This window comes from Phocoena sinus, chromosome 6 (assembly GCF_008692025.1).
Source record: "Phocoena sinus isolate mPhoSin1 chromosome 6, mPhoSin1.pri, whole genome shotgun sequence".
Lineage (NCBI taxonomy): Eukaryota > Metazoa > Chordata > Mammalia > Artiodactyla > Phocoenidae > Phocoena > Phocoena sinus.
The window spans coordinates 104,625,166-104,650,156 of record NC_045768.1 but is presented as its reverse complement, the minus strand read 5'-3'; the positions used below and the strand labels follow the sequence as shown (position 1 = coordinate 104,650,156).

General features: G+C 46.8%; 1 protein-coding gene across 2 annotated transcripts; it reads left to right on the top strand.

The window, feature by feature from the left end:
* The first annotated feature begins 1,161 nt into the window (after positions 1-1,161).
* On the top strand, positions 1,162-24,991 carry TRIM35 (tripartite motif containing 35). Of its 2 annotated transcripts, XM_032634860.1 has the most exons (7): positions 1,249-1,710; positions 13,356-13,451; positions 15,752-15,982; positions 17,519-17,541; positions 18,306-18,424; positions 19,848-19,939; positions 20,153-20,858. In XM_032634860.1, exons 1-7 carry the CDS (start codon positions 1,276-1,278, stop codon positions 20,423-20,425), a joined length of 1,269 nt encoding a protein of 422 aa, XP_032490751.1. In that variant the 5' UTR covers positions 1,249-1,275; the 3' UTR covers positions 20,426-20,858. The 2 variants fall into 2 exon arrangements, with proteins under 2 accessions (XP_032490750.1, XP_032490751.1); XM_032634859.1 differs by having other exon boundaries at positions 1,162-1,710; positions 19,848-24,991.

Sequence of the window (24,991 nt, the reverse complement as noted above, 5' to 3'; positions counted from 1 at the left end):
AAGTCCTCTGTTTTGTCCGCCAAATAAGACGTAATTCTCAACTTTTAAGTTGTGCTTTTTTTTTTTTTTTTTCTAGTCAACACATGTTAGCATGCCACAGTTTCAGGAACGCTGGTAGATGAAACTCTTGAGTCAACGGACAGTTTATTACTAACAGCAATGGCAATAGTCAGATTATAGTCATCTGGGCCAGTTTCCTGAGCCTTAATTCCCAAAAGCCTACATGATGTGGGCCACAGGAGGAAGCTTAGGGAACCCAAATCTTTTATAATGAAGAGTAAGAGCGCCAGATCTTTGTCTGGAGGGAGACATTATCTCTGCCTTCTGAGGCTGTTCATCATAGAAACGTCCTTGAAAAGACAGTACAAAAAAGGCAGTGTCTCTGGGTGGCATACAGAAACATGAGACCTGTGGAGACTTGTCTTCCAACGGAAGCCGGAAATGAAAGTGTTCCAGGGGAAAGGAATCCCACATCTGAACGTTGTAAAGTGATCAACGTGACACAGGTTGAAGAGACTCAGGCCTGCTGTACCTGGCAGGAATTTAGCCTGGATTTCAGTTCCCACAGCTAACTTTGCAGACGTCCTTGATCTCTGTTTCACTCACGAGGAAATAGATTTTGGAAAGATGGTGACTTGCCCGCCTATCCAACCACGGGACAAGAATCGGATCTTCTCAGCGGTCTTCCACTGCCCCTTTCTCTCATTTGTTCCCGCCTTACCCCAGGGGGCAGGCACAAGACTGCCCAAAATAAGTAAGCAACTAATGCAAGAGCGGGCACAGATCTTTGAAAGGGCACTGCAAACTCTTAAGCGGTGAAAAAGCTAACGACGCCGTTAAGATCAGACTTCACTTCGGAACCACGAAGTAAGGAGCTCTGGCTTCTCCCACCTCACGGGCCTGAGATTTCCGGGGACCGCTTAAGGAAGGGGCTCCTAGACTTCATTTCCCATTTGAAATCGGAAGTACGTTGCAGTGGCACGGAGGCCCTAGAACACTGCTGGGGTGTTTCTTCCCGGCTATACTGGCTCGCCTAGGACTGACCGGGATTGCGGAGCATACGGGACCCACCTCGCTCTTCCGGGGTTTCCCGAGCCGACCGGAACTGGGGCGGAGCCTCCCGAGCGCGCCCAGCGCGATTGGCCGGCACCGCTGTCGCTCAGTGCTCCGAGTGGAAGGGGCTGACCGCCGGCCTCCGCGGGGTCGCGGGAGCCGCGCGGCGGATGGGAGGGGCTGGAGCGAAAGTTGCGGGCGAGGGATCCGGGATCCGGGGCGATGGAAGCGGGGCCCGCCTTGTCCCCCGGGCCTTCCCGCTCCTTCAAGGAGGAGCTGCTCTGCGCCGTCTGCTACGACCCCTTCCGTGACGCCGTGACTCTGCGCTGCGGCCACAACTTCTGCCGCGGGTGCGTGACCCGCTGCTGGGAGGTGCAGGTGGCACCCACCTGCCCGGTGTGCAAGGACCGCGCGGCCCCCGCCGACCTGCGCACCAACCACACCCTCAATAACCTCGTGGAGAAGCTGCTGCGCGAGGAGGCCGAGGGCGCGCGCTGGACCGGCCACCGTTCTCCGCGCCTCTGCCGCCTGCACCGCGGCCAGTTCAACCTCTTCTGTCTCGACGACAAGGAGCTGCTGTGCTGCTCGTGCCAGACCGACCCCCGGCACCAGGGGCACCGCGTGCAGCCGGTGAAGGACACTGCCCACGACTTTCGGGTAAGCGCGGCCGCGTGCTGGAGGTGGCCGAGCGCGCACGTGGACTGGAACCCAGCACCCTGACCCCGCTGCTCCTGCACTCCAGCCTGCCAGAGCTGGTGTGCCCGGTCCCGCCCCTCTTCCCCCTGCCAGCTTGCTGGTGCCTCCTCGGGACCCCCACTCCCTGCCGCTGGTAACATACAGAGGCTGCCTTCTTCATCAAGGCCGGCCCAGGGGCCTGAGATGGAAGGAGAGAGAATGTCAACAGGAAGTGTGAGAACTGGGGTTACAGGATGTTCTCAAGACAGCTCCCCTGCCCCACCACCTCTGAAGGGCTGAGGCCATGCACCCTTTCTACCACAGGTGTGTGGCCCATGCCCCTTTTAGAAGCACAGGTGTGGGTAAGCCCACAACCCTGGAACTTGGCACACTCAGAGTGGAGGTGCAGGACCCCAAGACCTGGCCAAAGATGTGGAGCCTTTTAGATCTTAGCACATCTTTCCCCTCCTTCCCGGGCTGGAGCCCTGTATTGTGTAGCTGTGGGGAGGCCTCTGGCCCTGGCCAGCTGTTCCCTTCTGGATCACTCTCAGCATCCCCCTAGAGTTCCAGTGGCTATAAATAAGGTAAGGAACAATTTTAGGGCAAACTAACATGGAGAAGTTTTTGGCAGAGGAAGGAAGAATGATCAGGAAATAAGATTAGCCATCTCAGGGGTTTTCAGATTTTTTTGACCTCAGCTAGCACATGGTAAGACATGTTTTTTCCATTGAGACCCAGAACTGCCACATGCATGTATGGTGTCTGTATCAGCTGAAACAAAAGTTCTGTGAAAATGTCTATTGTACTCAGGTATTTTCTGTCGTTTTATTTTAAAAACTGCACAGGGTGTAAAATATTAATTTATTTCATCACCAACTAAAACCTACTAATACATAGGTCAGACCCACAGTTTGGAGAACCCAGCTCTGCTAGGCTGAAGCTGAGTGTATTGAAAAGGAGGCACTATAAGAATGCCTGTCTCCAGACACTGTTTTAGTTTGTTTGCTTTAATGCTTTTCTTAAGAAATATCAAAAGTTGACAGTTCCATACACATTTTGACAAAGTTCAAGTGAAGGGGAATGTCATCAGTATGCTTGTTTGAACCCTACAGTAGCTCGGCAATGGGATAAGCCTGTAACTGCTGTCACAGTGGTCCACAGCAGTGCTTTTTCTCATTCATTTCCCTTGGTAGAAGTGCCAGGTCCTGATTTGGGATAGCTGAAGTAAGTGCTGGGCATTCTGGGGGCTGGGGTTGAGGTAGGGGGCCACCATGGATTGAGTCATGACGAATCACTGTGGGACCGCCAGAAGTATAGATCAGGAAGATGGGCAGGGGTCAAGGCCAAGAGCACTAAGGCAGAACCCAGGGCTGAGCTAAGCCAGGATTCAAGATCAGTGAGCCAGGTGCCCCGAAGTGCATATGGTCTAATGACACCTTTCTGTTTATTCAGCAGATGCCTTGTACTGCTAGGCCCTGGGGATACCGCAGGACACGAGCTAAACAGTAATTCCTACCTTCAGGGAGCTTCAAGCAGAGACTGAGGGGTTAGGAAGTATTAGCCAGGTGAAGGGGGGTCAGGGAGGGTATTTCAGGCAGAGGCAGCAGCATGTGTAAGGGTCCAGAAGCAGTGACTTTCCAGGCACTGAGAGAATGAGGATGGAGATGCAGAAGGAGCCAGGAGGTCCCAGTCTTGGCCGTTGTTCTAAAGGCTGTAGGGAGCAGTTGGAGGGTTTTAAACAGAGGAATGATGCTGACAGACCAGTGGGCACTCAGGGCTATGTCTGAGGGGGTGAGGAGTCCAGTCGGGAAAGATCTGAGGAGTGTGCTCAGCCTGGTGCTGGGTGGCATCACTCATGCGTTAGATAGTTGTGCACCAGGACCTATCCTGGGTGCTGAGGCTGCAGAGGTCAGTAAGCCAGAGCCCCTGGCCCATGGAGCTCGCACTGTAGCGTGGGGACGTCAGCCAGCAAATAGACAAGTTGCCGTTCCGCATGTGTGGATAGGCGGTGGTGGTGGGGACAGTGTGGGAAGGCTGGACAGGTGAGAAGGGGCTGATGGGGAGCCCTGAAAGCTGTTCCATAGGGGCTTTGCGATGAGATGTGTACATTCGAAAGATTACTTCGGCAACCGTATGAGGGACTCCAGCAAAAATAATCATAGCAGCCAACACTTTTTGACCACTAAACTAGGTACCATGTGCTCTTAAGTGTTTACTTGTCAACACGCTTAATCCTCACAAAAACCCTATGAGGTTGTGTATTAGTTTCCTCTCGCTGTTGTAATAAATTGCCACAAACTTTGTGGTTTAACACAGCACAGATTTATTAGCTTACGGCTCTGGAGGTCAGAAGTCCCTACATCAAGGTGTTGGCTCCATGCCTTTTGGAGGCTAGGAGAGGATTTATTTCATTACCTTGTCCAGCTTTTGGAGGCCCCTTCCTTCATCTCTGAAGTGCATCATTCCAACTTCTGTTGTCCCATTGTCTTCTCTAACCCCCCTGCCACCCTATCGTAAGGACCCTTGTGATTACAGGGGGCCCCTGCAGACAATCCAGGATAATCTCCCCATCTTAAAATCCATATTTTAATCACATCTACGGAATCCCTTTTGCCGTGTAAGGTAACACGTTCCCAGGTTCTGGGGATTAGGATGTGGACATCTTTGGAGGGGCTGCTATTCAGCTTGCTACAGGTGGGTACTGTTCTCCCCATTTTACAGGCAATGACACTGAGTCTTACAGAGGTTAAGCAACTTGTCCAGAGTTAGAGCGTTTACTGTACAGTTCACCTGGAGCCTTGCTCTGCTCTTACTCTGGTCATGGACTTTTTTTTTTTTTGCGGTACACGAGCCTCTCACTGTCGTGGCCGCTCCCGTTGCGGAGCGCAGGCTCCGGACCCGCAGGCTCAGCGGCCATGGCTCAAGGGCCCAGCAGCTCCGCGGCATGTGGGATCTTCCCGGACCGGGACACGAACCCGCGTCCCCTGCATCGGCAGGCGGACTCTCAACCACAGCGCCACCAGGGGGGCCCTGGTCATGGACTTTGATAGAAGCTTCTCTGGTCCCTGCTGGCCCTCTGTTCCGGAGCCGTGAGGGCAGCTGCCTCTGTGTTGTGGGTCCTTAGAGGCTTGTGTGGATGAGAACCATCGTCAGTGGGCCGACAGGTGTGGAGTGAGTGCCTGCTCTGTGCCGGGCACAGTGTGTGCAGAAAAGGACAGGGTGGTTCAAGCCCCTGCCTTCTTGGAGTCAGGTGGGCATGATCGAATACTAATCACACCAATCAATGGTCAGTCACGGGCAGTGAAAGCGGTACCTCTAGGATTAGAACGCAGGTCTCCTGACTCCCAGTCTGACGTTTGGCCCGGCTTGCATCTTCAGAGCAAACCAGCCCTGAACCTCCACCAGGTCCCAGGCCTCAGAACTTCCTTGTCTAGACCCCTTTCTTCTCCATCTCACTGGACTGATATGACGGCCATTCTCTGCCCTCCAGCTTCTTCCTGCCCCAGACCCAGCCTCTTCCCCTTCTGGGGTTACCGTCTTAGAATCAGTCTAGCCAAGCCTAATTGAGGTTTATTCCAGGCACCTCTTAAGTCTTCCCCTTCCAATCCTTCCCCCTTTTCCCAACTGCTCAGCCTCATCCTGGATCTCTCCTTATGGACCAGGCCTTCCCAGATCCAAGTTGTACTGGAGGATGTTTAATTGCCTCCTGGCAAGGCCTGTGACCAGGGGCAGGATGGGGTCTTACTGAGCACCGCCCATTGAGGCTCCTGAGTTAGGGGGCCTAGCTCTAGTTGCCATGGTAGACACCTGCTTCTTAAGGAGGACTGACCACCAAGGGAAAGGAAGAATGGGAGCCTGGATTGGAGTTGGAGAAGAAGGGCATCTGAATGAGATCAGGTTGTCCCAGATGCATCTCTGCAGTCCATTTAAGAAACCCGGAAAATAAACCAGGAGGAGAGTTAAGTTACCTGGGACCAAGTGACACTCAGTAGTAACGAGCTAACACATGCCTGGTGCACTCTTATAAGTACTGAACGTGGATCCTCACAGCCATCCTCTGAGCTCGGTAGTGTTCTCATCCCTCCTATCCGGATAAGGAAACTGAGGCGCCGAGAAGTTAAGGAACGTGCTCAAGATCACCCGCTACTAAGTGGAGGAGCTGGGATTTGAACCTGGGTGGCCAAGTGCCAGAGCTCTTAGCTGCTATTTCAATCTGCCTGAAAAACAAATGTTTGAAATACATAGGAAAAATGACACTACCTGGAGACAGATGCCAGGACATCCTGGTGATGGGCTAGGTGAGCATATGTACAGAGAAAACTGCATTCTTCATTTTTATGGTGGCATTTGAGAGACCATGGGCACTTTCTTGCCTTTATCTTTCAGGGTTGGAGCCTGACTGCCCGAGAAAGAGCTTTTGCCAAAGTTCTCACCAGTGGTCAGTGAAAAGGACAAGGTACAGATCAGGCCTCCGAGCTCTCGATCCAGGAGGCCATGGGGTGTAGTGGAGAGAACGTCAACACCGAGTGTACTTGTCAACTAGGCAAGTGGTTAGTTGAGCATCTAGTTTGTGCTGAGACCTGAAGATGTGCAGTGGTTGAAACAATCTCTACCTTTTCAGAGCAAGCCTTCATTCCGTCTGCAGTTTATGGAGCACTACTGTGCTCGGTGAGAGGACCAGGCAAGAGGACCTGCCCCCAGGAAGCCTGCAGCCTTTACAGGAAAGTGAAGTGGTGATGCTGAATAGGAAGTTCAGTGGCAGAGGTGTCCACAGAGAGGCAACTAAACTCTACTGGGGAGGCCAAGGTGGCTTTCTGGAGGAAATGAAGAGGGCCTGAGCCTAGTTTTCAAGGCCACGTTGGGATAGCTGGGTGAAGCAGGTGGGAATCGGTCAGAAGCAGCAGTATATGTAGGGCCTCAGAGGACAGAGAACCTGGCTTGTGCTGGACAACCCTGGCTCTAGCACTTTGATAAGTACTTGAAAGGGTGCTGTGACAGGAAATAATATTCTCTTACTGGCACCCTTCCCCTTTTCTTTTATATCACACAGCACCTGTGTTAATGGATATTTTGGGTAAAACAATATTGTAAAATCCTTAGGATATTAAATATGCTGTTGAAATTTGCTGCTTAAGGTATCAAATTGTAATTTTTAAAAACACCTTGTAGACTATATAATCACATTCTGAATCCTTTAGTGTAAATAGAAACTTCCTATTTTGTGTGTATTTATAATTTAAGTCATCTTGAATGTTATAATTGAAGCCAAAATCAGAGCTCTTGCTGGACTTGAGCCCTGGGTGATGTTCCAGATGTGTCATGGGCCACTTAGCTCCACACAGGGCAGTGATGACCCTTATTGGTCCTGATCAGCCTTTGCACCAGAGCCCCCACTAGTCTCTGTCATTTCAGGCACTCCTTGGACTACATGCGGGTCCCTGAATGGTGGGTCCATTTGTGATCCAAGTGTGTTTAGTGTTAAAATCAGAATATCAGAAGCAAACATGAAAAGTGTATTGTTTAGATTCATTTGGAATCGCACTTTCTCCCTGTAGTATTTTGTAGGTTAACCACTAAATGTATATAGGGGAAAAAAGTGGAATAAAAAAATCTACAATCTAAAAAAAGACAAGGAAGAGAAGAAAAAGACGTATCGAGCACGCAGGACAGATAGCACAGAACGAGAAGGTGGACTTAAATGCAATTATGTTGGTAATTATGTTAAGTACTCCAGTTAAATGACAAAAGCTGTCTGGATAAGAAAACAAAATCCAGTTCTGGGCCACTTAAATATGATGAAGTCATTAAATGAAAATATTGCATTTGCTTAAATTCAGTATCCTTTTGTGATTGAAAAAAAAATTAGCAAACTAGGAATAGAAGGAACTTTATTAAACTGCTTAAGAATACCAAAAAACTTATAGCAAATATCATATTTAATGGTGAAACACTTAGAGTTTTCTTACTGAGAACAAGAGGAAGGCAGGAATGCCTATTATGACCAATTTTATCCAAGTTTGTATTGGAGAGCCTAGCAAATAAAGTCAGGAATAAAGGCATAAGGTTTGGAAAGAGGGAAACAACACTGGCATTATATGCAGATAATATGATTGAATCTGCATAGAAATTTCTGTTGCATAGAAAATAAAAAGGTGCTATAGATAAATTATAAATATGTAAATGAGTTTAGACAGAATGCTGGTTTGTAAAATAAAGATTAACAGTTGTCTTTATATCAGTAGCAAGTAGAAAATTTAGAAAACCATTTACAATAATATTTTTAAAAAATCAGATATCTGGGAATAAATGTAACGAGAAGTGTGCAGAACTCTGGCAGGGAAAAATAGAAAACTTTGTTGAGGGACATCAAAGAAGACTAAGTGGGAAGGTATACCATATTCATAGATTAGAAGACAGTATTTAAAGATGTCAGTTATTCTCAAACTGATCTGTAGAGTCAATTCTATCCCAATCAAAATCCCAACATGATCATTTTGTGGAATTTGACAAGCTGATTTTAAAATTTACATGCAAGCTCAAAGGGCCCAGAATTGCCAACGCATTCTTAGGAAATATTTATTAGATGTCAGTTTATGTTGTAGCTGTAGAAGTTAAGATTGTGTTACTGGCACAAGGATAAACAGATGGCCAGGGAAACAGACTGGGGAACCTAGAAACAGATCTGTGTGTGATGTATGACAGAGGTGGCCTTCAGACCAGTAGGGGAATGGTAGTATTCTTTTTTAAATTAAAAAAAAAATTATTGAGATATAATTGATTTACAATGTTGTATTAGTTTCCAGTTTATTCTTAAATAATGCTTTTGGAGCAAACAAGCTACTGGGTCACACCATTCACAAAGTAAACTTCAGGTATCCACATTAGACCCAAATGTGAAAGGAAAGCTATAACTTTAAATAATATAGGAGATTACCTTTATGACCTCAGAGTAGGGAGGTATTTCTTAAAACCAACGAGCACTAATTCCAGAGGAAAACACTGATACATTGGATCACACTGAAATTAAGAAATATAAGTGGTACAATAGGAGATACTAGTTATGCATTTAACCCATAAAAGATATACACTGTGTATTTATAATAAATTCTTACATGCCAGTAGGAAAATGGCAGGCAACTCAATAGAAAAAGGGTCAAAGATTTTAATAACAGGTATTTAAAAATAAAGATCCAAATGGTTAATAAACATTTTTCATTCACATTGCTCATGTGGTATAAATTGGTACACCTGCTTTGGAAAAACGTTTAGCGTTTATCTACGAAAGTTGAAGATACACGTACCAGTGGCCCAGCAATTCTACCCCCAGGAAATATTTTGTAGAAGAACCAGTGTACCTGTGCCCTAGGAGACCTATACAAGAATGTTCATCCTATTTGTATTACTCGAAGTTGTAAATGACCCAGCTATCCATTGACAACAGAATGGATACCTGATTGTGGTGTATTCATGAAATAAATTACAATGCAACGATGAACGGGTAAACTTACATACAATTATGTATTTGAATCCTACAAACTTTATGTTACGTAGAGGAAGCAAGACACAAAAGAATATATGTAGTTTTATTCCATTAATATAAAGCTCAAAACCAGGCAAAACTAAAGTGTATTATTTAGGTTAGGGATCATACATAGCGGATATAACTCTAAAGAAAAGCAAGGAAGTACCATAGAAATTAGGAGTTTCCTCTGACAGAAAAAAGGGATTAAGGTTCAGAAGGGACATGTTCTGGGTGGTGGTTACAGGGGTGTTCAATTTATAATTATTTAAGAGATGGCACGTTTAGCTCGTATGCAAAGAAAATAAATTGGTGACAACAACAAAGGAGATTGAAAGGTACAAAGTAACTCATTAAATTGGAGAGAAAAGGGAATTAATTCCCTGGCAGTCCAGGGGTTAGGACTCGGCGCTTTCACTGCTGTGGGTCAGGGTTCCATCCCTGGTAGGGGAACTAAGATCCCGCAAGCTGCCCAGCAGGGCCAAAAAAAAAAAAAAATTAGGAGTGAAAAGGAAGGAATTTCCTCTCATTAAGCTCTTGGTAAGTTATAAGAAAAAGTTAAAACTTCTAAAGTTTTCATTTTATAGGCTTTTAAAAATTTGAGGTATAACTTATATACAGTTAGATGCATAGATCTTAAGTGTTCAGTTGGATGAGTTCTATTACACACACCCTATACCTGCCACTGCAAACGAAGTAGAGAACATCTCCATCACCCTGGAGGGGTCCCTCCTTCTTCCCAGTCAGTCTTCCACCAAGAGGCAACCATTTTCTGATTTATCACCTTGGATTAGTGTTGCCTGATTTGAACTTCACATAAATGGAATGATGCTGTATGTACTCTCCTCCAAGTAGTATATACATACAATTTTTGATTCACCTATGTTATATGTGTCAGTAGTTCGCTCCTTTTTTTACTGCTAAGTAGCTTTCCATTGTATGAATATACCATAATTTACTCACCCATCTCTTGCTGATGGACATTTGGGTCATTTCCAGTTTTTGATTTTCCATAAGTTTTAAAGATGCGTTGTTTAATTTGACATTTATGGGAGAAAAATTTCATTCACATGCTAGGTTGTTTAAGGAATTGGGCAAAGTATGGCCAGAACTGTAAGCTTTTATTCTCCAGAACTAAAGAAATTGACATGTTTGATGTCAACAGATTTAGAAATCAGGTGACACTTTTGGAAAAACAAAAGACAACTAGACAACATAGTAGTAGCTCCCTGAATGAAATAGCGTGGGTAGTCTTGTGGTTAAGACTGTGGCCTTTATTCTTGGTCAGTTCTGCAGACAGATCATGGTAATTTTGGCAATTTACTTAACTTTCCTGGGCCTTCTTGTCTCTTCTGTATATTAGCAATATAGCGCCTACCTTGCAGAAATGTAAGAATTCAATAGAATGATGTTTGTAAAGTACCTAATTTAGTGCCTTGTGCATAGTACGTGCTCAATAATAACTGCTTGCTGGTGGTAATATAATCATTGGTGCGTCTCACCAGCTAGCCTCTCAGAGAAGGGCACATTTTATTTAGGGTTGGGATTTGCTGAATTAAAGCAAAACTCTCCAAGTGATTGAAAAGTTTGGGAAGGACAAGGGACTGTCACCCCCCTCCCATCTTAATTACCCCGTAAATCCCGGACTGAAGGTTGAAGGGCAGAAGGTTGGGCCGTGTTGTTTGGGGCCAGCACGCCCCTGGGTAATGTGACTTGCTTCACTCCTGTCATTCACACTTCTTTGGCAAATCGTGGAATTGTCTTTGGGGACCCTATTACATAACTTTGCAACAAAACATCTCGTCCCACAAAATGACACATTGGGATGATATTTCAGTGGTTTTGTGGGACGCTTATGCTAATGTTATTTTGCTGTTGACGAGACACACCTTAGAGGTGATATACTGCGGAATACAGTATTTTTTTAAAATCTGTTAAATATTGTCAAGAGGAACATAAACATGACTAGAATGAATAGAAAACAAAAGCTGCAGAAAAAGAAATCATTGTTTATTTTCTGTAGAAGAGTGGTTAAAAGAATGGACTGTGGAGCAGGACAGATGGGCTAGTTATCTAGTGCTGTGTAACAAATTACCCCAGTCATAGTGGCTTAAAACAAAAATGTCTATTATGTCATGGTTTCTGTAGGTCAGGAACCTGGCATGACCTGGCTGGTTGTTTCTGCCTCAGGGTCTCATGATACTGCAGTGTTGATCGGGGCTACAGTCTCATCTGAAGGCCCAAGAAAGCCAGGATCCCCACTCAGGCTCACTTGTGTGGTTGGTGGCAGGATTCGGGTCCTTGCGGCTGTTGGTTGGATACCCTCAGTTCCTAGCCCCATGGGCTGCTCCAGAGGGTGGATCACTTCCATGCGAGGGAGCAAGCACGCGAGGGCAAGAAAGGGGTGTGTGCCGGCTTTTTGTCACCTCAGTTCATGTCCCATCACTTTTGCCATATTCTGTTGGTTAGAAACAAGTCACTAGATCCAGCCCACAGGGAGGGGATTCCACCAGGGCATGAGTACAGGGAGGTGGGATCATTGGGGCCATTTTAGAGGCTGTCTCCTTCAATCTGTGCTCTGGCTCCAATGATGGATGTCCCTCCCACATGCAGAGTATGTTCACCCCCTCCCAAGATTCCCAAGCATCTTGTCCCATTACAGCATCAGCTTGAAGTCCAGAATCTCGCCATCTACATCAGGCCCAGGTGGGGATGAGGCTTTTGAGGACAAATCTGTATTTATCACTCGTAACAAATTAGTCCCAAATTTGGCATCTTAAAACAACAAACTTTCTTATCTCACAGGAGGGATCACTGGGAACGATCTTAGAGGCTGCCTGCCACCACTGTTTAGGTTCTCATCCTTGCTCTGCCATGAACTAGCCGTGTGCCCTTGGGCTAGTCACTTCCCTTTCTGTGCTTCAGTTTTTTCATCGGTAAAAGCGGACTGATAAAATTACTAATAGGAGTAATGTGAGGATTGAGTGACGTAATGTGTAAAGTAATTAGCAAAGTCCCTGGCACATAGTAAATGCTCAATAAATGGTAGTCATTTATAATTATTGTTGTTAGAATTGTTACTTTTCCAAAGAGAAAACTTGTGAGGCTTTTTCAGAATGTAGAGGGAAAAGGATAAAGATGGAGAGAAAATGCTAGGCCTGGGATACAAAAGGTCAGAATCCAACCTAAAACCAGCAGTGGTTCCTCTAGGAGCCCAGGGAGATCAGAGCAGAGGTTAAATTTATAAAACAAAAACTAAGCAAGAAGTATTTGAATCTGCTGATTAAAGTCTTTCACACGATCCAAGCACTACTAGACTATCAGGATAAGGCAGGGATGCGGGGAGACGTGTACAGTAGCCCCTCTGTAGTTGCAGGTTCCACATCTGTGGATTCAACCAATGGGAGATCAGAGATATTCGGGGGGGAAAATCCAGAAAATTCCAAAAAACACAACTTGAATTTGCCACTCTGGCAACTACTTACATAGCGTTTTATACAAATACGACACCATTTTTATATAAGGGACTTGAACATCCTTGGATTTCAGTATCCTTAGGGATCCTGGAACCAGTCCCCTATGGATACCAAGGGAAGACTGCAGTTTAGATAAGGCCCTGTGGGAAGAACTGGGTCATCCCCACTATCAGGCCTATTCGTTCGTGACTGCAGACCAGTCCAGTTCAGAAAGTCACCAAGGGAGCCTGTGAGCACATTGTCTTTACTGTCGGGCCCACAGCTCAGGTTCATGGCCCAGCCTGCACCAGCTTTAGGCCAAGCGGGATGCCTTCTGTGCTGTCCCGTGACCAGGGTGGGAGGGAACAGGTCCCTTTACCTCCTCACCCTGTCTCTCCATCTGTATCAGGTATAAACGAAGGGGCTGGGTTAGAGGCTATCTGAGGCCCTTTATGCTGTACCCCATCCAGTTCAAGGTCAGGGCTGTGCTTTTCCAGCTGTGTCCCACAGCACGTGGCCGGACCGGCTTCAGTAAATGTGGTCGAGTGGTACCCACGGTGATGTGCAACTCCCGCTGTGATGTGGCGTGCTGCATCCCTGCCCGGCCTCCGCCCTAACCTGCCTCCTTGCCTCCTTCTCGCCCCTCACGGCAGGCCAAGTGCAGGAACATGGAACACGCGCTGCGGGAGAAAGCCAAGGCCTTCTGGGCCATGCGGCGCTCCTACGAGGCCATCGCCAAGCACAATCAGGTGAGTGACGCTGGGGCTGAACGGGGCGACGGGGACACCCGGGGTTGCTGCAGGGAGAGGTGCAAGTGGGCCAGCCCTGGCCATGCTGCTGCCCACAGGGTCGGCCTTTGCCAGCCCTGATGGCCTCGCACAGCCTTGCCCTCGGACGCCGGTTGGGGCTGTGTGGCCTCTTTAAACACCATGCCAGCAGCCATGGAGCAGCTTCAACAGCCCCCTGCACCACCTGGCCTGTGGTTTCAGGCTGACAGCACGTGCCACGCTGCACCACTTGCCCAGCCGCTCAAGCCAGCGGCACCCTCATTGTCACTCCCCAGGTCCATGGTCTCCAGAATGCATCCGTCCGTTGACAGTCGTGCTGCACTGCCACCATCCTGGTCCAGGTCCCCATTGTTTTTTTCCCTGGCCTCCTACCCGGGCCCCGTACTTCCACTCTTATCCTGCAGTCCACACTCCCTGGAGTGGGCTGATCTTTTCTAAAAATAGATCGATTGTGTCACTCCTCTGCTTAAAACTGTCCAGTGGTTTCCATGGCACCCATGGCACAGTCCATGTGTCCAAGTGACAGCTGCTGTCTGTCCATCCCAGGCACTGTGGAATTCTCAGGTGGTCAGGTGTGAAAAGTCCAGGATTCCAGCTTCATTAATGCTTTTCCTCTAAAGTCAGTCAATCCAGGTGGATGAAAAATGAGAGTTTTGTGTTTACCTCTTTATTGAGGGGCTGCCACTGCCAGCATGGGAGTGGCTGGAGCTGAATTTACACTGGCTGGTTTTTCCTGTCTACTCTGTTTTTTATCTTCTGGTGTGATAAGAATCATCCCAGATTTCACTCTTTCCCTCTATACGTTATCAGTCTTTTTACCTGATATTTCAACAGCGCCATCTCTCCTCATATGCATTTCTTTGTTTATTAATAAGTGTGTACATCCTTTCACAAGTATAACAGCCATTTGCATTTCTTCTGTGAAGTTCACATTCTTTTCTCCTTGCACGTTCATAAGAACATTATGAAGAAGAAGAATCTACCATATAGGTTGGAAGTGTTTTTCCTAGTTCGTCCTTTTTCAAAAAATCATTTCCTGGGCTTCCCTGGTGGCGCAGTGGTTGAGAGTCCGCCTGCCGATGCAGGGGACACGGGTTCCTGCCCCGGTCCGGGAAGATCCCACATGCCGCGGAGCGGCTGGGCTCATGAGCCATGGCCGCTGAGCCTGCGCGTCTGGAGCCTGTGCTCCGCAACGGGAGAGGCCACAACGGTGAGAGGCCCGCGTACCGCAAAAAAAAAAAAAAAAATCATTTCCCCCCTTTTTTTGGTCATTCTCCCTTTTTCAATGAATCATTTTGTCATCGTATTATCAGAGCCATAAACATATATTGAATTTTCAGTTCAAAGATGTGGGTTACTAACCTGCCATTGCTAGAGCACACAACTCGAGTTGTTTTTCCAAAATTTGTCATGGAATTGTACTTATGTATTTAAATGCATTACTAGTCTCTTGCCATGTAAAACTTCTTATTTTTATATGTATCCAATTATCTCATTCTTCCTTTGAGGCTTCTCAATTTCATATCATGATAAGGAAGGTCTTTCTCATTCCAAGATGAGAAACAGGTCTCTGCTTTTTCTTTGAGTATATTTATGGTTTTGTTTTAACTTATTTTCAATGGTTTTCATAGCTATGATTAGGGGTGTGCATATTATTAATGATCCAGTTTTAAAATTAAAACTTCCTACTATTTTTTTGGTAAGCCTCTCTATCAAATTTGAGGTCCTAATATTGGAAGGCAAATAATTTGTTTTAAACGATTAGACATTGGATTTTATTTTATTTATTTACTTATTTTGGCCATGCGGTGCTGCAGGCAGGATCTTAGTTCCCTGACCAGGGATTGAACCCCTGCCCCCTGCAGTGGAAGTACAGAGTCTTAACCACTGGACATCCAGGGAACTCCCTGGAAGGCAAATAATTTTTTTAAATCTTTGCTGTTTGCAACAGTTCACTTCTGTGATTCAGGGCTTCCCTCACTATTGCACAACCTATACAGGTACAGAGTATTGCTGAGGAATTTTTAGGACTACAGTTGTCATCTATAAGCAGTGATTTTATTTTTCATGTATCAAAACAACCTCATTAGGCTGTTTGACTTATTTTAAACTTATAAATTCGTGCTAAGAAAGCTGCATGTATATTTTGTCTTTCGAGGTTTTGCATGTGATTTCTCCTGAAAAATGGAGTTCCTTTGCTAAACATCTGGGAGCCACCGGGCTCGGTGATGGCTGAGGCCCCCTCCCGCCCTCTGCTGCAGGTGGAGGCTTCCTGGCTGGAAGGGCGAATCCGGCAGGAGTTTGACAAGCTTCGAGAGTTCTTGAGAGTGGAGGAGCAGGCCATCCTGGATGCCATGGCCGAGGAGGCCAGGCAGAAGCAGCTTCTGGCCGAGGAGAAGATGAAACGGCTGGCGGAAGACACGGAGGCCCTGGCCCATGAGATTGAGCGGCTGCAGTTGGAGATGAAGGAGGATGACGTTTCCTTTCTCATGGTGAGGAGCTCAACGTCCAGAGTCAGTGACAGGGACCAGACGTTCAGGGGCCAGCGGGGAGCCTGAGGCCAGCAGCCCTGGCCAACCCAGCCTTCCTGTAGCTTCTGGACCCCAGGTTGGAGGAGCTTCCAGATGAGGTGCTTGGCTTGTGTCAGGAGGCGTAGGAGCTTTTTTTTTTTCGTAGGAGCTTTTAATCAAGACCTTGAGGGCCTCTCCACTCCTCTCTGCCTCTCTCCTTCCCTCCTCCTCCCTCTCCCTTCCTCTCTTGCACTTATTCTTCCTCTCTCATTTTTTGTTTCTTCTCTCTTGACTCCTTCTTGATACAGTGGAGTGCTTTTTAAATAATTTTTTATGTGCGGCTTCTCTAGATTTATGGAAAGTTGCCATTCTGTAAGTTATCTTTTCACTTTCTTGATGACATCCTTTGAAGCACAAAAGTTTTCCATTTTGCTGAAGTCCTATTTATCTGTTTTCTTTTGCTGTTTGCGCTTTTGGTGTCATATCTAAGAAACCATAGCCTGATCCAAGGTCATGAGTTTTATAGTCTTGTCTCTGCATTTAAGTCTGATCCATTTTGAGTTAATTTTTGTATATGGTACAAGGTGGGAATCCAGCCTTTTGCATGTGGATACCCAATTGTCCCAGCACCATTTGTTAAAGACCTTTCTTTTCTCATTGAATGGTCTTGGCACCCTTGTTGATAACCAGCCGACAGTAAATATGAGAGTTTATTTCTAGACTTTCAGCGTCCATTGATCTATATGTCCTTATGTTAGTACCACACCATCTTGTTTAGTGTTCTTCTAATGAGGTTTTTTTTTTAATTGAGGTATAGTTGATATACAATATTAGTTTCAGGTGTTCAGCATAGTGATTCAAAATTTTTATAGATTTATATTCCATTTAAAGTTATTATAAAATATTGGCTATATTCCCTGTGCTGTAAATATATCCTTGTAGCCTGTTTATTTTGTACATAGGAGTTTGTGTCTCTTCATCCCCTCTCCTTATCTTGCCCCTCCCCTCTTCCCCTTCCCTACTGATAACCACTAGCTTGTTCTCTATATCTGTGAGTCTGTTTCTGTTTTATTATATTCATCTGTTTGTTTAATTTTTTTTATATCCCACATATAAGTAGTAACATACAGTATTTGTCTTTCCCTGACTTATTTCACTTAGCATAATATTGTTCTTGCAAATGCCAAAATTTTATTCTTTTTTTATAGCCGAGTAGTAACTTTTAATAAGTTTTGAAACCAGAAAGTGTGAGCCACCAACTTTGTCCTTCTTTTCCAAGATTGTTTTGGCTATTCTGAGTTCCTTGAATTTCATATCATTTGTAGTATCAGCTTATCAGTTTCTGCAAAGAAGCCAGCTGTATTTTGCTAGGAATTGCATTGAATCTGTAGATCAGTTTGGGGGGGTATTGCCATCTTAACAGTATTAAGTCTTCTGATCCATGAACATGGGACGTATGGCTCCTTTTGAGGTCAGAAACTCATGTTTTCTCTGCGTCTCTGTTTTTTTCTTTTTCAGAAACACAAGAGCCGAAAACGCCGGTAAGTTGCCAAGGCTGGTAGAGGGGAGGGGAGGAGTCAGCAGAAATACCAGGGGTGCAGACTCCCATGGCTCCAGGGCCAGACATGTAATGAGGCTGGCTGGGTGCAATACGGAGGGAGCAGGGGGACTGACCAGGTGGAGAGCCCTCTTTCAAGGCACCCACTTCCGATTTGCACTGGTGCAGTGTTGTTTTCCTGAGTGTGCAACGTGACCATTCCCTGTGTGGGGAGAGAGTGCCATCGTGCACGGGGACTGTAGTTCTCTGGGGGCCGGCCCCCTGCCTCTGAGAGCCTCGGGACATGCTGGTTTGTGTTGATGGTTGTAGAGTTCACAGGGATGAATACGGAAGAACTGTGTCCCCATCAGAGCTGTACAAAGATGGAAGAAAGTGCTTTGGGCAGTAGTGAGTTCCCTGTCACTGGAGGTGTTGAAGCAAAGGCCAGTGACACCTTCAAAATGTGGGACTAGAGGACCCTTAAGGTGCCTTCCAACTCATATACCCTGCGAGCTGATGTGTACGTGTGATTTCTGCCCACATGCATGTCTGAGAACCTCCTATTTATATTTATCCCAGTGGGGGCAGGATGGGCTCAAGTACTGAGTCCTGAAGGGGTGTGAGCTGCCCAGTTGGTTCCTCTTGTATTGAGTAAGATGGCCAGGGAGTCTAGGCCTGAGGCAAGGGATCCTATTTCCAGCTGACCCAGTTAGGCCCCAGGATGCATGGCCCTGGCCCAGCACACCAGGCCCAATTTTCCTTTCCCAGCCTCTTCTGCACGATGGAGCCGGAGCCTGTCCAGCCTGGTATGCTCATCGATGTTTGCAAGTACCTGGACTCCCTGCAGTACCGAGTCTGGAGGAAGATGCTCGTGTGTGTTGAATCTGGTGAGAGGGGCCCAGGCGGGTGTAAGAGTGGGGAGGTCATGCAAGGCAGAGAGCCAGCTGAACTCACTCCTTTCAGCTTCCCACCCCTCCTCCTCCTCCCCCCACTGGTCCCTTCTCCAGCCTCTTTCATTCAAGCCCCCGTGCCCTGCTCCCCTTCTTGCCCCACTGCTCAAACCCCTCCTGGCCGAACCCTACCTTTTTGGGTCCTGACTCTTGGCCACCTCTTCAGAAAGAGCAACTGACTTCCCTTTCTATTCTGAAACATATTGTATATATAATATAATGAAAGAGTTCCTCAGTTCAGGGGTGCCTCTCCAAGGTGATTCCAGCCCACATGAGTCACTATATCATGTGCTGTGGACTGAATGTTTATATGTCCCCCCCGCCCTCCAAATTCATATGTTGAAGCCCTAACCTCCATGTGATGGAATTTGCAAGCAGGGCCTTTGGGAGGTGATTAGGGTTAGAAGAGGTCATGAGGGTGGGGCCCTATGATGGGGTTAGTGCCCTTTTAAGAAGAGACACAAGAGAGTTGGCTTCCTCTCTCTCTCTCCCTCCCCCGTGTGAGGACACAGCAAGAAGGTAGCCATCTATAAACCAAAGAGGGCCCTCACCAGCAACTGAGCATGCTGGTACCCTGGTCTCTGAATTCCAGCCTCCAGAACTGTGAGAAATATAGTTCTGTTGTTTAAGCCACCCAGTCTCTTGATACTTTTGGAGTAGCAGTCTGAACGTGATTTTACAGGGAGAAATGTCAGTAACCCAGGGGCACGTTACGTGCTTTTGTTAGATGTCACAGGCATTGTGTCAGGGTCAGGATCCCTGCCTTCATTGGCTTCCTGTGGCTGTCCGAACAAGGGACAAAGACTAGACGCTTTAAAATGGCAGAAATTTATTCTTCTGGAGGCTTGAAGTCCAAAGCCAAGGTGTCAGCAGGGCCGTGCTCCCTCTGAAACCTGTAGGGGAGGATCCTTCTCTGCCGCTTCCTACCTTTGGTATTTGCTGTCAGACCTTGGCTGGTGGCTGCAGCACTTTGACCTGTGCCTCCAATATCACAGGGCTTTTCCCCATTATGTGTCTATGTCTCTTCTCCTCTTTTATAAGGACAACATTCATATTGGATTAAAGGCCCCCTCTACTCCAGTCTGATCTCATCTTAAATACTTATATCTGCAACAACCCCATTCTCAAATAAGGTCACCTCCTGAGATACTGGGGGTTAAGATTTGAACACAGCTCTTTTGCAGGGCACATTTCAACCCATAACACCACCCCTCAGCCCAGGGCAGCCGCCTCCATGCACTGGGCCCAATGGGACACAGTCTGTCAGTTTAGGGGGACTGGAGGCATCAGGCTGGCCTGACAGCAGGGCGGGCTGTAAGGTTTGCTGATTTCACCCACTCTCTTCCCACTGCCCACCCAGTGCCTTTCAGCTTTGATCCCAACACTGCGGCTGGCTGGCTGTCCGTGTCAGACGACCTCACCAGTGTCACCAACCACGGCTACCGGGTCCAGGTAGAGAATCCGGAGCGCTTCTCATCGGCACCCTGCCTGCTGGGCTCCTGCGTCTTGTCGCAGGGCTCACATGCCTGGGAGGTGGACCTGGGGGCACTGCCGAGCTGGCGCGTGGGCGTGGTGCGGACGCGCCAGGACGCGGGCGCCGAGGGCCACTCGCACAGCTGCTACCACGACACGCGCTCGGGCTTCTGGTACGTGTGCCGCACACAGGGCGTGGACGGCGACCACTGCGTGACCTCGGACCCTGCCACATCGCCCCTGGTCCCCGCCATCCCGCGCCGCCTGCGCGTGGAGTTGGAGTGCGAGGAGGGTGAGCTGTCCTTCTACGACGCGGAGCGCCACTGCCACCTGTACACCTTCCACGCCCGCTTCGGGGAGGTACGGCCCTACTTCTACCTGGGCGGCTCGCGGGGGGACGGGCCCCCCGAGCCGCTGCGCATCTGCCCCCTGCGCATCACCGTCAAGGAGGAGCTGGATGGCTGAAGCCTGCCCTGCCTGATGCCGCCGGGTCTCGCGCCCCGGTCCCGTTTTCTTTCTGTCTCTTCCCAAAGGCACACTTGCCTTGGTACCTCTCTGCCTCCCGCCTTCTTGCCAGGATCTTCCTACTGGCCATCGTGTCCTTTTCTGTGGCTCCAGGCCATGTACCTCCTCCCTCATTTTTGGTCCCTTCTCTACCTACCTTTGAAAGTTATCCAGGAGGCACCTCCCTGATTAGGCTTTTTCCAAAGTTGTGGCATCCTCTGGACGTGAATTTTCTGATTCACATTCTAAGATTGCTGGGGATAATGTTTGCTTCTAAGAATGGGTCTGTTTAAAAATGTAAGTTTCATCATTTTCCAAGAGTGGTGAGGCCAGCAGACTGGAAGAGGACTGCTGTTGAGAAGAGTTTGTTACTCACAGTCTCCAGGAGGAGAGTCCTGCCATGGTGGGGGTGGGGTGGGGTTTGGGAAGCACCAGGGTCCTTAGGAGGCAGGGGGCGTGAGGGGAAAGCTTGGGTGGGAGACTTATTGTGCTTTTCAAGGGAAGGAACAGGCCAGGCAGGGTAAGTGGGTTTATGATTGGCAAGTTGGAATACTTTTGACCGGTGCTAGGGCACAGGGGCTGCCCCTAGGGATGATTAGGACAGGGGGATATTGGCCTGGAGTGGAGGAGCCCTGTGAGAGCCTGATACAGGAGGTGGTTGGGGGGTATAGCTCTGCATGTAGAAGGTTGGCTGCATTTGAAAGGCGTGCTCATAGGGGAGTTGTTTGCTGTATCTAGGAATTGGCTAGCCGGAGAAGCCCCAGATGCCGAAGTGTCAAGATTACAGAAAAGAAGAAAATATAGTTAATACAGGACCATTGCCTTGGCTTTGGGGAGGACCCATGGCTAGGCTTGTCTGTCACTTTATACCAGTATTTAAAACTGCTCCAGGGGCCTCCCTGGGGCCCTTCAGGGTGAGGTTGGGGGCAAGGCTGCCCATCAGCTCGGCTCTGATTTATTGATTTACACTTCTTGGATGATTTCCTGTGAACAGAGGTTCCAGAGCACTTAAAAACACACAATTTAAAAACCATGGTTTAGACTTGTTCCCTCTGTGGGCCTCACTTTCCTCATCTGCCATGAGATTGTAGACCTGGAAAGTGGGGCCCTTCTGTAATTGTGTGGAGCATCTTCCTCTGATTCTTCTCACAAAGGTACAGAAGGGAGGGAAAGAGGGACCCTTTCAGTTAGGAAGGAAGGAAGGGGACGCGGTCCGGGGGAAGTACAAGGAGGGGGGGAGCTCCAGGACTCGTGTCTTTGCTGACCTCAGCCTGCTCCTCGTCCTTGTTCTCCTGGCTTTTGCATTCTCATCCTGACTTCTTCTCCCTCTGCCATGCCTACAGACTCCTACCTCCACCTTTCCTTCCTCATACCTGCCCGCAGAGAGTTTTTAATTGTCAATTCACCGTGTCCTGGGACAGTACTGTAAAAGGAAATGTTTTCCCACTGGAGCAGTGTTCTAATGGAGTGCTTTCCTGACCAAGGGCTCACAGACTTTCTCCTGCTTGTGTCCCCTGGTTCACAGAAATGGACATTTTAAGCAGAAATGATGATTCAAAACTAAAAATTGGTTATAAATGGGATGTGTACATCATTGGCGGCCATGGGGAGGGACGTGGTAGGAGATGCCACTGAGTGAAGAAAGAGTAGGCGTGGGCGAGGGGGTGAGGCAAACAGGTGTGAGCTGAGCAGGGCCCTGCTAAAGGCTCTCAGACTCAGCCAAGGTCAAGGCACTTTGCAGCCAACACATCTGAGTCCTGTGTGCACTTTCTACCATAAAGTATTTATCTAGCCCATCAAATATAATTTCTACATAATAATCTTGACCTGAAATTATTTTGTTAGTTGTAATAAACTTATAAAAAATGTTTTTCCTTTCCACCTTAGGTGTTGGAAGAGGTTTTCTTAGAGGATAATTTGCATAGCCTAGGGCCCTTTTTACCAAAATGAAAAACGATATTTGAGCTAAAGCCCACTTTGTCTTTTGACATTTTCCTTTCAGTGTTGTTGTAAACAAAAGTTCATTCACCTTGTATTCTACTTTTTTTGTTTTTATTATTGGATAATCTATTGTATGGATATTCTGCATTTTATTTATTCTTCAGTTGGTGGCAACATTTCGATTGTTTCCACTTTTTGCCGTTATGAATAACACTACTGTGTACTGAGTACAAGATTTTGTGTGGACATAGGTTTTTCATCCTCTTGGATATGTATCTAGGTGTAGACTTGCTGGATCATATGGTAACTCTGTTTAACCTTCTGAGGGATTGCCAGGGACTTTCCAGTGTGGCTGCACCATTTTATAGTCTTACCAGCAGGGTATGGGGGTTCCAATTGCTCTATATCCTCATCAACACTTGTTATTGTCTGTATTTTAACACAGTGGGTGTGAAGTGGTATCTCACTGTAGTTTTTTCTTGGATTTCCCTGATGCTTAATGGTATCAAGCCTCTTTTCATGTGCTTATTCTCCCATTTGTTTATCTTCTTAGGAGAACTGACTTCAGATCCTTTGCCCATTTTTAACTGAGTTTTTTGTCTTCTTACTATTGAGTTGCAAGACTTCTTTATATACATTCTAGATACAAGTCCCTTATCACATACATGATTTGCAGAAATTTTCTGCCACTCTGTGGGTTGTCTTTTCACTTGCTGGAAGATGTCCTTTGAAACACAAAAATTTTAATTTTGATGATGTCCAGTTTATTTTTCCTTTCGTTGCTTGTGTATCCTAGATCTCTTACCTTTGACACTGCCCTTAAGCTCAGAGACTCCAGATTCTGGATTTTGGCTCCGGCTTGGGCATTTGTCCTGCTGACAAGGAGCCCTAGTCCAAGAGCCCGTTCCTTCTTCCCTTGAGCCCTCCTACTGCCGCCTCCCTCTCTCACTAGCCCCCATTTCACTCTCCTGCTCAATGTGACATCAAGACTGGAGGTTGACTTAATGATTCATGAGCTACCTGAGCCTTTTGAGCCTCTGCTCCCTCATCTAAATGAGGATTAGGATACCTACCTCAGGCTGTTGTGGGGATTTTGGTGTACAAATGCCATGTGGTATATCCTAAACATAGTATAGATGTAATACCTGTTGGCTAATTCTTCTGAAAATGGGAGGTTTTGAATGTTGACCTTACGAATCATGTTAATGAAAAATCCCAAAGGAACCTGAGAAATGTAAGTTATCCAATACTGGGAGCGCTCAGATTTCTTGAGACTTTTAACAAGAATGTATACACAAAACTTATGTTTATGACAAATTTCAGTAACATGGGAAAATGGTTATGTTGTGATGACCGAGAAGACTAGGATTTATATGTATAGACATGCAACACACACAGAAAGACAGTTTGTCTCTAATTTGTGTGTGTTGTTTGATTAGATCATCCATTTATGTGGCTGTAAAATCCAAAGGTACAAAAGGTTCTAGAACAGTCTCCCACTTCTGCCCAAACACTCAGCTCCCTTCCTTATGGGCAGTCATTACCATTAAAAAAATCCTTCCACAGAGATTTTATGTACAGCAATACTCTTGTTTTATGAGTATATTCTGGTTCCCCCAATACACTGTAATTTAAAAGCAGATACTCTAGATCTGTATCTCTAAGCAACCCAACAAGAGGAGAACACTCAAAATAAAGGATGTTATTCAAATAATTTCCTCCCCTCCAGGGGGAGGTTTGTTATGGATGTTTTCATGCAGTCATTTCACTGGTGGATTCACCTTTTCATTGTTTATTTCACCCTAGGCTTTTAAAACAGGGAAAAACAAAGTGGAATTTAGTTGCTCCTGACATTGGAAGACAAAACTTACACTTGAGACCTCAACATATGTTTTTAAAATCTCAATCCTCACCAAGGTGTCCAGTGACCTACATAGCTAGTGGTTAAGAGGCTGGGCTATAGGATGGGCAACCTGGATTCAAACTCTGCCTCAGCCACTGTGTCACCTTGGGAGAGTTATTTAACTTCTCAGTGCCTTAGTTTCATCATGTGAAAGGATGGAGATAATATCTTAAGATTAATGGAGATAATAACCTACTCCATAAGGTGGTTATGAGATTAAGTGAGCAAATGTGTAAAGCACTTAGGATAGGGTCTGGCATATACTTTGCCATTGATAGTTTACCGTTGTTTCCCCTGGCTCTGCTACTCCATAGCTCTGTGACTTCAGATAAAGCCATTCGACTTCTCTTCTATAAACGGGGAAACGAAGATGCAGGCATGATTTTTTCAAGGTCTTTTCCAGTTCTAATGTCCTGTGATTCATAATTTGTGTCCCTAGCGAAGGCTGGGATCCTGCACGCAGTAGGGGCTGCTGATTTAGGGTGCTGCTGTCGACCAGTATCCAAGACCCTGCAAGTGGTACCAGAAGGCTTGCCTCATGTTTGAGTCTGGAGAAAAAGAAAACGAATGAGTCGTAATGTGTGAAGGATAGAAAAGTTATTCCAGAGAGCAGCAGGTCTTGAAACTTTGTTCCTAAGATTAGTAATCAATCATGCACAATAAAATTGTACTGTCATGTTCCA